This window comes from Euprymna scolopes, chromosome 31 (assembly GCF_053919585.1).
Source record: "Euprymna scolopes isolate OS-2025 chromosome 31, ASM5391958v1, whole genome shotgun sequence".
Lineage (NCBI taxonomy): Eukaryota > Metazoa > Mollusca > Cephalopoda > Sepiida > Sepiolidae > Euprymna > Euprymna scolopes.
Window position 1 is genome coordinate 86445852 of NC_136512.1, and position 16262 is coordinate 86462113.

Genomic DNA, 16262 nt, shown 5'->3' on the forward strand with positions numbered 1-16262 from the left:
GGTCCCTCCTGCCGAACTCTGGGGTCCCTCCTGCCGAACTCTGGGGTCCCTCCTGCCGAACTCTGGGGTCCCCCCTGTCGAACTCTGGGAATCTGCATGAAATTTCAAACAGAACCTTTTTAATCCATGGGGATAGATAGAATGCCTTCATTCCGTCAGCCCCGACTGGGTAGAAGTCCTAAGTAATTTGCAATTGGATTTTACCAAGTATGATATCCACTATGCCATGGGTCCTTGCACGGTGTAGTGAATAAGATACTTGGTAAAATTCAATTGTAAATTACTCTAATCCGTATTCTGTGTTTTCTTCCGTGGTCCTAACCTTGGGTCCACATCAGAATATGAGAACTAAAGGACAAAATAAGAAAAGTGAAAGTTATGAGGAAGTGCTTTAATCTTCTTGATAACGGTTTTAACATCTCAACATTTTTCTTCATTAGGATCTGATCCAGGCTCATGAGCAGTTCAAGGAAACTTTGGGTGAAGCTGACAAAGAAATGAATACTATTGTCTCCTTGGAGAACGAGGCCAACCGACTTGCTGCAGAAATCGGAATTGGAGTACCTGAGAATCCTTACACCGCCTTACTCGTTAGCGTAAGTACTCTACAACGTCAATACAAAAAAAATGTTTTCAAGACCTAATTTATTTGACTACCCGTCGGTTACAGTTGCTTGTCCCCACTTTGATTTCATGTGAAATGTTAAAATATTTCCTGCATTAAAACCTAACTACTCAACCCCTCACCCTACCAACTCCATTCCCTAACACCAACATAAAAATGGATGAACAAATAAATAAACAAATAGAAATAAATAAATCCGCACCCAATCTACCCATATATTCAAACATGGTAGTGTTTGAATGATCATGTATATATATATATATATATATATATATATATATGAATAAAACATAGTAAAAATAAATGGCAGGTAAATACTAACCCCGTCAACGTTTCTAACACAAGACAATAGCTGTTTGTTTCTTTATTCATTTGCTAATTGAATGTTTTTGTTTTCGACAGCACTTGACCCACAAATGGTCTGAAGTGAAATCTCTGGTACCGCAGAGGCAAGATGTGCTCCAACAGGAGAAGCAGAAACAGATCAACAACGAGCGCCTGCGCCAACAATTCGCTGCCAAGGCTAATGAAGTCGGACAATGGATCGAAGTGCAATTGGACTCTGTGGCCGCCATCTGCGTCCAAATGAAGACTTCTCTCGAAGATCAACTCATTAAACTTCAGCAGTACGACAAAGCAGTTGCCGCATACAGACCGAACATGGATGATTTGGAGAAATATCACCAGGTAACAATAAATGATAACATATCACCAGGTAACAATAAATAATAAAGTATCACCAGGTAACGATAAATGATAAAATATCACTAGGTAACGATAAATGATAAAGTATCACCAGGTAACAATAAATGATAAAATATCACCAGGTAACAATAAATGATAAAATATCACCAGGTAACAATAAATGATAAAATATCACCAGGTAACAATAAATGATAAAATATCACCAGGTAACAATAAATGATAAAATATCACCAGGTAACAATAAATGATAAAATATCACCAGGTAACAATAAATGATAAAGTATCACCAGGTAACGATAAATGATAAAGTATCACCAGGTAACGATAAATGATAAAATATCACCAGGTAACAATAAATGATAAAATATCACCAGGTAACAATAAATGATAAAATATCACCAGGTAACAATAAATGATAAAATATCACCAGGTAACAATAAATGATGAAATATCACCAGGTAACAATAAATGATAAAATATCACCAGGTAACAATAAATGATAAAATATCACCAGGTAACAATAAATGATAAAATATCACCAGGTAACAATAAATGATAAAATATCACCAGGTAACAATAAATGATAAAATATCACCAGGTAACAATAAATGATAAAATATCACCAGGTAACAATAAATGATAAAATATCACCAGGTAACAATAAATGATAAAATATCACCAGGTAACGATAAATGATAAAATATCACCAGGTAACGATAAATGATAAAATATCACCAGGTAACAATAAATGATAAAATATCACCAGGTAACAATAAATGATAAAATATCACCAGGTAACAATAAATGATAAAGTATCACCAGGTAACAATAAATGATAAAATATCACCAGGTAACAATAAATGATAAAATATCACCAGGTAACGATAAATGATAAAATATCACCAGGTAACAATAAATGATAAAATATCACCAGGTAACAATAAATGATAACATATCACCAGGTAACGATAAATGATAAAATATCACCAGGTAACAATAAATGATAAAATATCACCAGGTAACGATAAATGATAAAATATCACCAGGTAACAATAAATGATAAAATATCACCAGGTAACAATAAATGATAAAATATCACCAGGTAACAATAAATGATAAAATATCACCAGGTAACAATAAATGATAAAGTATCAACAGGTAACAATAAATGATAAAATATCACCAGGTAACAATAAATGATAAAATATCACCAGGTAACAATAAATGATAAAGTATCAACAGGTAACAATAAATGATAAAATATCACCAGGTAACAATAAATGATAAAATATCACCAGGTAACAATAAATGATAAAATATCACCAGGTAACAATAAATGATAAAATATCACCAGGTAACAATAAATGATAAAATATCACCAGGTAACAATAAATGATAAAATATCACCAGGTAACAATAAATGATAAAATATCACCAGGTAACAATAAATGATAAAATATCACCAGGTAACAATAAATGATAAAATATCACCAGGTAACAATAAATGATAAAAGAAAAAAAAATTATCTATTGATTTAGTTCCCCTTTTCTGATTCTCTCTTTCTTCAGATGATTGAAATTTAAAAGTAAAAAAGTGTTAGTACATGAGATGAAATAAATGCATTTAAAACTTAAGAACAAAAAAAAAAAAAAATGATGCAGGTTGGTTTCATTGTAACATTAGTTGTGTATTTGATTTTTCAAATTGCTGTGGATTGTAAAACAAACCACAAATTTTGTTTTGAAAATATGAATTTTGTCAGGAGAAGGCCTTAAAAAAAACTGAAAATGTAAATTGAAAATCTGTATGGACCCTGATTTTAATATAGGGGAATTCTACACACACAAAAACAATTTTCCCCATAGTCTTAGCCCATCTCTCTCTACTCAGAAATAAAGATACATTTAATTACAAGCAAAAAAAAAAAAAACTATATGCTATCAAGTAACTATCAGTTTAGTTCAAAGTATTTTTTTTTTTTTAAATATATAACATGCATTACATATCTTTACTATAAATCTATAATAAACACGGTTACACACCGGTTTCCGCTTTATCACCGAAGTTAAGCAACATTGAACCTAGTCAGTACTAAATGGGTGACCATTTGCTTATCTCGGCATTGTTTCCAGTCGTCCTGGACTTCTCCTTGCCACTGAACTCAAACAGTTCCAATTAAGGTGTGGTTGAAGATTGCGCAACCCTTGCCTCACAATTAAAATGTGCAGCTGCCCCTACAGGGGGTATTCTTTTGTCTTTCGAACCTGAAAGGAGGCATCACTATTATAACTCACAAAACTAATTTTCACTTAAATTATCTCCCCTGAAAATTAAACATAATGCAAGGGGTTGTTCCAAAACGCCTCCTATTTTTAAACTTAAAAACTAAATCATTGAAGACCTACAAAGACTAGAGTGGCACTATTAAAACGAGCGACTTTCTGTTCTTAGAATTTATTTTTCTACATAGTCACCACTATTCTCAATGCATTTTTACCGGCCTCTTTTGATGCCTCAGTCGTAAAAGTCGGGAGCTCGCTTTGTCACTCATTTGTCAACTATATTTCACGTATTGTGTTTACCAATTCTTTTTGTTTCAGTGCTTGTTAAATATAACAGAGCATATAAAAAGAACAATGTAACTACAGAAGAAACTTGCGAGCCTATCCTTGTTTTATCATTATTTCCATGGCAGGTGCTCGTCTGAACTCCAATCTCTGGTCCCCCCCTTGCCAATCTTTCACAAAAAACACCCGTCTAGCTGAATCCACTGTGAAAAATTTCCCCCACTCTTTATCTGTGCCTTAATCAAAACGTAGATTCCATGAACAAAGCTTCTTTCTTAGAACTGCACGCCTGTGGAACTCTGTTCCGTCTGCCTGCTTCCCACCTGACTACAACTTGGATGTCTTCAAGTCCAACGTTAACAAATTCCTAATGAACCGCCCTCTTAAGTAAACACTTCATTAAATCTCCACACTTATGTACTGCACTTGCAATAAACCTTATCCTTGAGTGGCTTCCGGGCCTTGATAAGAAGTTCAGTGCTTGTTAAATATAACAGAGCATATAAAAAGAACAATGCAGCTGCATTCCAAGTTCCAAATCGTTATTTTTCTTACCAAACAATTCTTTCATCATTTCAGAACTTTGGTACATTTTTTACAGATCTGTTTTGTTACTCAGAAACAATTATTATTATGTCAATATTGAATCTTTTCATGCATATACTCACCAGAAAACCAAATATTTGCTTAGAAAGAAAAAGGTATGGCAATATAACTTTGAAAAAAAAATCACATAGAAGATCCAACATCACATATTTATTTAGGTACCTAAGGATAAAACTAGTCAAGTCTTCGTTTATGTTTGGGTTAAAAATGTTCTAAAAATGTTTTAGTCTATGAGGAAATCTATATATATAAAAGGCAAAATGTGTGTGACCATTTCGTGTATGTCTTCAAAAGGCTTTTCTCGCACACGGTTCCGATGTCGTTACGATCGCTTACAACTGTTTATATGGGTCCTAAATAATAATATGTACGATTTGGGAAAGTGCGTCGCATCTAGATTTATTTACGTCGACTTTTACAAAATTATTGCTATTTTGGCTTCTCGCATGTTGATGCGGCTTTTCTGTATAAAAAGCGAAACTAATTAAAAGTTAACAACGAACAACGTTCTGGGCATTGCGCCGGGAAATGTCCAGAAGCAATCAGCTTTGATCAATGTTGTACATCAGACAATTGTTATTCAATCTGGACAATTGGGAGCTGGTTCCCCTCCCCCCAACATCTGTTGGGGAAAAAAAAACAAAAACAGTCAAACTTGGGTAAACAACTGCGTGACTTCTATTTGACCTTCTTAATTAGGTCAAATGGAAGCAGCAGGGTTAACTTTTATTGCGCATGCCTGTTTTCATAGTTCAATAAATAAATTCAAACCTGTCAATGTCGCCCGTTTTTTTTTTTTCACACATTAATTTCCAACTCAAGGGTACGGGTTCGATTCTCATACTTACCTACCAAAACATTTTTTTTTATTTAACACCTCCCCCCTCCCCCGGAGTTTTCATTTACCTCAAGACACCCGGGCATCGCCGGGTACCCCCCCGCTAGTTATTTATATATTATTTTATTCCAACTAAAATTTAATGTCTACATTATTTTTACTTGGATTATATTTAAAATGTTTTTTTGTTTTTTTTGTGTTGTTGATACGAAATTATCTCCTTACTTTTTAAACCGTGTTTTATATTTTGTGTCACCATTATATTTTTTTTAATTGTCTTTTCTTCGTATATGATTAAATTGTTCGGTATTTTCCTAATATTTATAAAGTATACATATATATATTTGGTCCCGGATATGACCTTAAACTATATCAGATGGTGAGACCCCAGCTTGCGGGCTTTGAGGAGTGTGGAGCCACCCCTTAATTGCCATCACTACCAGGTCCACTCTGACCCAGAATGGTAGTACCTGTTAGGGTCCCAACTATGGGTTAAATAGAAACTGACTTGAAAAAAAACAAAAAAACAGATGTATTAAAAAGATTTTCCTAAAAAATCACTGGATTCAGCATTAAATAACCTGAAAACGGTTGATATGCCGTAAAACAAAAACAACCCACCAACCATATATATATTTAAAATATATTTCCAATAAATCAATATTGTTTAATATAAACTTGTTAGGGGCTCATCGAAATTTATTTTGTATTAGGAACTAAGTGATTAACCAAAATAACTTGTTACTCTGCTCAGTCTAAGGGACATAATTCAACTAGAGATTTTCTTAGTTGTATTGTACATTCGAGATGATTGCATATGTATATATATATTTATTTATTTAAATGTACAGAAGGTCAGAAAAACATTGGTACCGTCAGTTTCAAGCCCAACATAAGGGGGACCAGTTAATGGTAAATCATAAATAATGTTAGGCTCTCGTTAGCCATGTTGTTTTCTGTCTGTTTTTCTGACCTTCTGTACATTTAAATAAATATTAAGCTGTTATTGTTACGTTGTTGTGTCATAAAATGAGCGTTTGTTGTATATTGGTTGAAACTGGAATGGAGATGATATATTAAAACGTGTCTATTTATAAAGGTTTGTTACGTTGCGTGTGTGATCGTCTAATGGTCTTTCTATTACATATGTTCATATGCTGTTAAGTGTGAATGTGTGTGTGACATGCATTTTCACATACCTCTGCTTCTTCATTGGTCTATCTGGAAATTCTCATCTGGGAGGGAGACTTGATACCTGTTTTTGGGGACGGAGATTTATTTCACACCAAGACAAGAAATTGCTTCTATAGTTTATTTCACTTTCCCAGATGTCTTGCAGAAGGTGGAAAGTGAATTTGGCCTGTGTTGTTTTTTTTTCTTCTAGGTTTTATTTCTACCACGTCAGCGTTTGTTCCCCAGCGAAGGGAAGGAGAATACGGCAAAGCCGTCCGCTTTCGTCCAAGTCGCAACCAAATCTCATCGATTCAGCTAACCTGATCACATGACTCACACGCAATCAAATCAGCTGATATTGACTTCCAGTCCGGTCATGTGTCTACACTATAATTCACACACTCTCTCTCTCTAACATTATATCGAAAAAGTTTTTTCTTTGTAATCGAGCACTTTGTTGGAATTCTTTTCCAAAAAACAGTAAACATATATGTGTATGTCTCACAAACGTTATCTGATGATTTCTAAACATACTGTTAAATAACACTCATTATATTCGGTTTAACGTATCATGAAGAGTTTATTGGGCATGTGTACGCAATGTGCTTTATGGAAATAAATCTGACTAGTGAGGGTTGAGGACATGTGTGGCTTGGATAGAAATGATATGAGAATGGATATATAACATGATCCTTAAAGATTGGCTTACGTCTGATCTCACAAAACAATTAAATCTCGACTTTGTAGAGACGTGTTGAATTATTGCATCATTTTGCATTTGCAAGATCTGAAAACTTATTCCAAGTCCCAGGGATCCTGATTAAGAAGCGTTTCTTTTCTGGTTCACTCTTTCAGTGCAAGAGTGAATAAATGGTCCCAAGGGAGAGCGTAGTAGTCATTGAGATTTTAAGCCAAACATGAGATCACTGCGTAATTGTTGGCAGTCGAGAGAAAAGGTTACGCTTCTTTATTCAACTTTTGTAGAGCAGATCGAATAACCCATGCACCATTCAAGTAGCGAGTGAATCGAATAAAATGTATAATCTTGCTACATCCATTTGTTGTTTAAAAAAGAATTTGTTTTTGATCAAAAAATTAAATTTTTAATGGTTCTTATTATTTTTTTGACAGCTTGTCCAGGAGGCTATGATATTTGAGAACCGATACACCCAATACACCATGGAAGTAAGTGACGTCATGTTTCAATTTTTTATTTATTTATTTATTTTTTTTTTTTTATTAAATCTTCAGTAAATTTGTTGTTTATACCAATAAGCAATCCCAGACCAGCGGAGTATATGTGGGATAGGCTCTAGTCAGAAGTCAAACATATCTCCATAAAGCGTATGCAGATGCTCGATGTAAAAGTTTCTCTATCTAACTATATATTTCTCTATATGACTATATTTCTCTATCTCACTATATTTCTCTATCTCGCTATATTTCTCTATCTCGCTATATTTCTCTATCTCGCTATATTTCTCTATCTCGCTATATTTCTCTATCTCGCTATATTTCTCTATCTCGCTATATTTCTCTATCTCACTATATTTCTCTATCTCACTATATTTCTCTATCTCACTATATTTCTCTATCTCACTATATTTCTCTATCTCACTATATTTCTCTATCTCACTATATTTCTCTATCTCACTATATTTCTCTATCTCACTATATTTCTCTATCTCACTATATTTCTCTATCTCACTATATTTCTCTATCTCACTATATTTCTCTATCTCACTATATTTCTCTATCTCACTATATTTCTCTATCTCACTATATTTCTCTATCTCACTATATTTCTCTATCTCACTATATTTCTCTATCTCACTATATTTCTCTATCTCACTATATTTCTCTATCTCACTATATTTCTCTATCTCACTATATTTCTCTATCTCACTATATTTCTCTATCTCACTATATTTCTCTATCTCACTATATTTCTCTATCTCACTATATTTCTCTATCTCACTATATTTCTCTATCTCACTATATTTCTCTATATCTGACTATATTTCTCTATATCTGACTATATTTCTCTATATCTGACTATATTTCTCTATATCTGACTATATTTCTCTATATCTGACTATATTTCTCTATATCTGACTATATTTCTCTATATCTGACTATATTTCTCTATATCTGACTATATTTCTCTATATCTGACTATATTTCTCTATATCTGACTATATTTCTCTATATCTGACTATATTTCTCTATATCTGACTATATTTCTCTATATCTGACTATATTTCTCTATATCTGACTATATTTCTCTATATCTGACTATATTTCTCTATATCTGACTATATTTCTCTATATCTGACTATATTTCTCTATATCTGACTATATTTCTCTATATCTGACTATATTTCTCTATATCTGACTATATTTCTCTATATCTGACTATATACATCTATCTTACTATATACATCTATCTTACTATATACATCTATCTTACTATATACATCTATCTGACTATATACATCTATCTGACTATATACATCTATCTGACTATATACATCTATCTGACTATATATATGTGTGTTTGAGGCCTCAGTCCTATTAATTTTCAGACAAACTTTTACATAATTACATTAACATTTTTTTTTGTTTACTTTCAGACTTTGCGTGTTGGATGGGAGCAGCTGTTGACTGCCATTGCAAGAAATATCAATGAAGTCGAAAACCAGGTACGAAAGAAAGATATGGGTGATCGGGAGAATTTTTTTTTTTTCTAAAAGTCATATTACACTTCATGTTATGTTGCTTGTGTGTTCCAGGAAATGCCAGGTGACCCTGCTAATAAGTAAGATTTGCTACTAGACATCCAGCTTCTGAACCCGACAAGACACTTTCGTTAACGGATATAACGTAAACAGCTGGGAACAGCCCAATAAAAATTAACCTGTATTTTAACAAAAAATATTAAAACCACATTTAAAGCAAGAAGTGTTTTATTTTTATGAGAACAAATTTGTTTTTTGACAAATCAAATTAATGAAACGATTTTTTTACCTTTGCTCACACTCATAAAATTTTTATGAGAACAAATTTGTTTTTCGACAAATCAAATTAATGAAACGATTTTTTTACCTTTACTCACACTCATAAAATTTTTTTACCTTTGCTCACATAAAATTTTCAAACTTTTCAATCCTTTATTTCCTTCCAGATTCTCACCAGAGATTCTAAGGGCATCAGTGAAGATCAGATGAATGAGTTCCGTATGTCCTTCAACCACTTTGACAAAGGACGTACAAGGCGACTCGAACCCAAAGAATTTAAGGCTTGCCTTGTTAGTTTGGGTTACAAGATTCGTGACGACAAACAGGTAAGCATTCCTTCTTGTTCATTCCATTTTGTCAACATTTTAGTCTTCAGATTTTCTCGTTAAAATATTTGAATAAATGTAAAAATTGTCATTCTCAAGATAATCGTCAAGAAATACTTTTTTTTACATATTTTTTTATTTTATTTTATTTTTTCATATTTTTTTTTCATTTTTAAAATTTTTTTTCAGATTTTATTTTCATTTTTTTCGTTTTTTTTTTTTCATTTTTTTCGTTTTTTTTTTTTTCATTTTTTTCGTTTTTTTTTTCATTTTTTTCGTTTTTTTTTCATTTTTTTCGTTTTTTTTTTCATTTTTTTCGTTTTTTTTTCATTTTTTTCGTTTTTTTTTCATTTTTTTCGGTTTTTTTTCATTTTTTTCGTTTTTTTTTCATTTTTTTCGTTTTTTTTTTTCATTTTTTTCGTTTTTTTTTTTTTTTTCATTTTTTTCGTTTTTCATTTTTCATGTTTTTCGGGTTTTTTTTCCATTTTTCATTTTTTTCGTTTATTTTTTTATATTTTCTTTTTCATATTTTTTTCATTTGTTTTTTTTTCATTTGTTTTTTTCATTTTTTTTCATTTGTTTTTTTTTTTTCATTTGTTTTTTTCATTTGTTTTTTTTTTCATGTTTTTCTCATTTTTTTCCCATTTTTTTTTCATATTTTTTTCCATATTTTTTTTTCATAATTTTTTTTCATATTTCATATGTCAATAACTTCATCAATTGTTCTTGTTCTGAAAACAGAATTCTGGAAATTTGAATCTGTTGATGCCTTTAGAAAATCAGTCTCCGAAAAAAAAAAAACTGAACTAGCTGAGTTCAAAGAAATTCTTCAAACTAAATAAGAATTGAAATCATAACTAGATTACAAAGTCGTGAGTTTAAGCTGCAAATAGTTGACCGGTTTTTGTTGCACGATATGTTCACGTAAATAACTGTGAGATAAATGAAAATGTATTTTTTGTTTATTATATCATTGTTTATATATCAAATTTTGTTTGAAAAACTTGAATTTTGTCTGGAGAAGGCTTTGAAAATGGTAATTGAAAATCTATACGTACCTTGTAATTAATTGTGTATACACACACACGAGTTAAAAATCATCTGCACAATGTAAGCTACTGATCAAACGCTTCAGTACCTACACCTGCAATCGCTGTGGATTACAAAGCAAATCATTGGTAAGAGTGAATCTCACTGACGATTCAAACATTACTGGATCAGTGAAGAATCTTATTGTCAGAACCTCATATGTCGAACATGATGGGAGATTCAATTATTATATGTATATTGTGAGCATGACAATTTATGAATGTAACTACCCAAATGGTTTTCGTAACAGCGAAACACATGGAAGATTTAATTCCAGAAAAGATAAACGAAAATGTGAAAAAAAAAAATGCAAAACTGTTTTTGTGAGTTTTCTTTTAATTGGTGAAATTTTATTTATTTAAATTATTTTTAACATTTCAGTAAATGTTGTTAAGATGCGATTTTTTTTCTTCCTCTTTAATAAAAAGGTGTAATCATTTTTTTAAATTAATTTTTTTTGTGGAATTTATGAATTTCTAAAATGTTTTCTGCATTTTTTTTTCTTGTTAGGGTGAAGTTGACTTCCAACGAATCATGTCAATCGTTGATCCAAACAGTTCAGGTTATGTGTCCTTTGATGCCTTCTTGGACTTCATGACGAGGGAGACGGCTGACACCGACACTGCCGAACAAGTTATGCAATCTTTCAAGATCTTGGCTGGTGACAAGGTATGTTGGACAAAAAAAAGTTTCTCTTTTCTACCTCCTCCCCTATCCGTCTATTTTCTACCAGAACCCCTCTTTGCTCCCCCCCCATCATTATCTACTTTCATCTTTCTCGTTCAACCCTTTCATGTTTCCTTATTTTCATCCTAATCAACTAATGCTCATGTTTTCTCTTTTCTAGAATTACATCACCGCCCAGATTCTCCGTCATGAACTCCCACCTGAACAGGCCGAGTACTGCATTCAAAGGATGGCTCCCTATTCGGGAGGAGATGCGGTAGCAGGTGCTTTAGATTACATGTCCTTCTCTACGGCATTGTATGGCGAAAGTGACTTGTAAAAACTGAAAATCTTTATATCTACCTGTAGCCGTCTTCAACACTGTCAGTCCCCAACCCCACCCCCTCATCCGGCGTCCTTACCTGCCTACATACTTACTATGTCAGTACCATCCCCTCTCCCAACCTCTGTGCATCCGTACCTCTCGAAATACTCTTCCACTCCTCCCCTTTTCCCTCGTTCACCACCCATAGAGGGAACGGAGGTGGGTGTGATGGTGGGATGCAAACGTACTCTCCACCCACGCGGCAGATGGGATTCTCCAGAGCCTCTTCCTCTTCATTTTCTCCCCCTTATCCCCCCCCACCTCTCTCTCTTTTCTTTCTTTTTTAAAATCCAGAAGTTTTTACACTGGGAAATGAAAAAAAAAAAAAAAAAAAAAATCTCGAACTGACAACACAACAGAAAAAAAAAAAAAATTTCCAAAAATGAAATTGAAAGTTCACGCGGTGCAACAGATGAGGTGACGACGACGACGATGATCATGACAGCAGCGGCAGCAGTTAACTCAAGAGGAGGATTTTGATGTGAAGAGAATAATACTATTAAATTTTTGGAGCGGGGGCCCAGACAAACCCAAACAGGAAGATGAAGACGTTTCAGCTTCACCCTGCTTTGTACTGTTTGCATTTTATTTTATGTGCTGGTATGTGAAGACGAACTGGTTCTGGATCCACCCACCAAAATATCATCTGATCAAAAAAAACAAAAACACCACTCTGAAGTAAAGAAGGGAGAAATACTGACATTCAAGCCACAACGTGATAGCACCCGATCGCCCATCCCTCCGTGAAGGCCCCAAATAAAGATGACTGTCAATTTTAAAACTATTCAGAGTGTATTTTTTATTATGACGTTTCCCTGCCCCAATTCCCAGTCCCTCGTCAGCCCCTCCCCCAAACCATCTCTCTCTCTTTCTCACCAATATTTTCTTTGCTCTGCTCCCCCCCGCCCCAACCCGAACAAAAATAAACAATAAAAAAAATCAAATTCAATATTTAACAATGAAAACCTTATGAATTTATTTACAGGAAAAGAAAAAATAAAACTAAAAGACAATTTCTATGAAAGCGATAATGAAACACCGACGCCACCATTTATTATTGTTTTGTTTTTTGTTTTTTTTATACGCCATGGGGATGTGTTTGGAAAATTCATGCTTACTTTTGGTTTCGGAGCTTCAATAAACCATATTGATCGGTCTGCCCCTAAACATAATTCAACCTAAATTGAGTTTCTAATCCAAATTCACTATCGCCTTTCAACCGCTCACAATGTTGTCGATTGCTCCCCTCCCCTAACCCTAACCCCCCCCCCCCTTTTTTAATGATGGAAAAAAGAAAAAAAAATGACATGTTTACTTGGAGTTCTCGAAATTCGAAAGTAATTTTGAGACCTTCAAGCTGTCAATTAGAACCTTTTTTCTGGTTTGAATTATTTAATGGAAAAAAGTTTGATATGGTTTATTAGTGTATTTAAACCAAAGGAAAGCAGATATTTTTGAAAGCGCCTCTGTTGTATAAAAAAATTATTATAATTAAACGAAAATTATCATTAAAAAAAAACAAAAAAAACCAGTTTTATCAAAGAAAGAAAAAAAAAATCGAGGTGATTATTTTTGGGCTTTTTTTTTTATTTTCTTTATTAATTAAAACTTTAAAAAAATAAAATTATTTTGTACCCAATGTTATAAGTTTTTCTTATGAGTGAGAATGTTGATTGATTTCCTGCCGTTCGTCTCGCAAACCTTGTCGGCCATTTGGTTAAAAAAAACTCTTGTCACAATCACCAGCTGGCCATTATGTTACAAAATAAAACGTTTGAATTTTTTTTTTATTTAACGGAAGAAAAAAAAAAAGCAATAAATTAAAAAGTGAAAAAATATAGTATTTTTTTAATCTTAGTTAGAAACAAATTGATTAAAAAAAAATTTTTAATAAAAAAGTTTTCTTTAATAAAATGTTTGAAATTTAAGTTTTAAAAAAAAAAAAAAGGAAAGAAAAGTTTCTTATTTTTGTCTTTGCTGAAACGATAAACCCCTGTTTTTTTTTTGTTTTTTTTTTTTTGTTGTTTTTTTTTTTTGTGTTTGCTGATGTCATTCCCTCATCCACAGAGAATATTGTCTGTGAATCTGTCATCTTTGGGACCACTTCTTTGAAATTTCATACAACCATTTCAGAAAAGATGATTTCTACAAACAAAAATGGAAAAGAAAATATTATCCTTTTGGATGTGGGGTCCATTTCATTTTTATCCATTTTAGATGGCAATCGGAAATTTCAACACTTTCACCCTCACAACTTCAAGATAAGAAAAATAATTTAATAAAAAAATTGTGGTGACAGATTTTTCTCTCATTTCATATATATATAAGAACAAGTAGTTAATAAAACATGTTAAAAACACTTTGAAAAAGAGTTAAAAACATATTTAATTTTAAAAAGGAAACACTGAATAAGTGGATAGTTCTTAATCTGCGGAGTTTCGAAGAAATACTTTTCTTCTCATCAGAGGGTAGGAATTAGCAAAATGCAGGATCGGATTTTCCTTGCAAAAGTATTTGATGAAACAACAAGTCATAGATTTTACTTGGTAACAAAAAGTAAAGCAAAGGGAATAAGGTGAAGAAAAAGGTGATTTCACGTGAATGGATAGTCTGGTGAAAGGTAAATTATCCAATGACGGTAAAATCCAAAAATGCGAATCCAAGAAAGTTAAATTTCCATTCGCACAAGTAAAATCCAAGGGAATCGCCTAATTGGAAGATGATCCAAAGTAATCCAAAAGGCAGAAATCCGTGGAATAATTCACAAATAGGTACAAGGAAAAGAGAAAAGAATTCCAATATATTATTAAAAGAAAAATAAGATGTGCGTAAACATATATATATATATATATGTATATATATATATATATATACATATATATATATATATATGTATATATATATATATATATATATATATATATTTCTATTTCTGTGGAAATATGATTTTTCAATTATATTTCACCTTTTTTTTTTTTTTTAAATATTAATCCTGAATTTATGAAGGTCAATATAATTACAAAGCATATAACAATGAATTAGATTTATTGATATAATAATTAAGTGAATTGCTGTCAAGAATTGCAAATGTCAACGTAATTAAAAGAATAAATTGTAAGATGGCCAACATGAAATCTGGAATATAAACTTTTGTCATTTGTTTATATACATGTGTGTGTGTTGTGTGTGTATATGTGCGTGTGTGTGTGTGTGTGTACATAAATATTGAGTATATACATAAAATATCGGGTAAATATATTTTTTACTTGTGCATTTGTTTACTATTATAGTATAGTTGTGCACATATATAGATGAATTAAAACATAATTAAAAGAATATATATATAAAATATCGTGTGTGTGTTTATCAGCCACTCTGATGAGTCATAGACGGCGAAACACGTGTCACTGGATAATTATATTTTAAAAATAATATATATGACACTCCCCATTTAAGGGGGTACCAAATTGGTGAAAGGGAAAAATTATTATATGTATATATATATATATATGTTTGTTTTTGCGATACGTCTTGAATGAATTCAATTACGAAAGTGCATTTTTACCTAAATGTGAGTGGGGAATAATTTTTCCCTTTAACCAGTTTGGTACCTCCTTAAATGGGGAGCGGCATATATATATATATATATATATATATATATATATATATATATACATATATATATATATATACTCAGATCAGCTTGCTTGAGCATTTAAACCATCCATCCGATTCCAAAATACCTTTTTCATGGCCGCTCTGTCTTAAGTTCGATATTAAAAACCACCGTTGCTATTCAAAACCTACATCAACAATATTTAAGCTTATTTTAACCTGTTTTCCTTTCCTTGCAAATAAATTTAATTTAAACCATTGAATTAAAAAAAAAAAACTTATTTAAATATAAATATATAATTATAATCATATTTATAACCATATTTACTGCTTTTTAGTAGCGCTCCTGTGGATTCTGACGATTATTTTATTTTTTTTTTTTTTACGAACCTTACTTAAAAAAAAATATTTTCTCTTCAAGAAAGGGGAAGGTAAAAACTTGCTTTTAGTAATGCTTTTAGTAGGGCCTCCTTAATTTTTAGTGTTTTCAGTAGTGCTCTGGAGGTTTCCTTAGTTTTATATTTTTTCACTCAACACTTAAAAAAAAGTTTTCTAAAGACAATATAATCTCAAAATCACTTTTTATTTTGAACATTTTTTAGCTTACCCTTTAAGAGCCAATGGGTAGACTAGTATATCATAAATTCTA

At 31.9% G+C, this 16262-nt stretch overlaps 1 protein-coding gene across 9 annotated transcripts in view; it reads left to right on the top strand.

Annotated features, from left to right (window-relative positions):
* LOC145255836 (alpha-actinin, sarcomeric-like) overlaps positions 1-13637 on the top strand; it is a 260402-nt gene extending 246765 nt beyond the window's left edge. For all 9 annotated transcript variants that reach the window (XM_080114560.1, XM_080114566.1, XM_080114561.1 and 6 more), the window contains 7 exons: positions 441-596; positions 1028-1312; positions 7647-7700; positions 9149-9217; positions 9700-9858; positions 11458-11616; positions 11795-13637. In XM_080114560.1, the coding sequence (XP_079970686.1) occupies positions 441-596; positions 1028-1312; positions 7647-7700; positions 9149-9217; positions 9700-9858; positions 11458-11616; positions 11795-11953 (1041 nt within the window). In that variant the 3' untranslated portion in view covers positions 11954-13637. The remainder of the gene's footprint in view (positions 1-440; positions 597-1027; positions 1313-7646; positions 7701-9148; positions 9218-9699; positions 9859-11457; positions 11617-11794) is intronic.
* The last annotated feature ends 2625 nt before the right edge of the window (positions 13638-16262 follow it).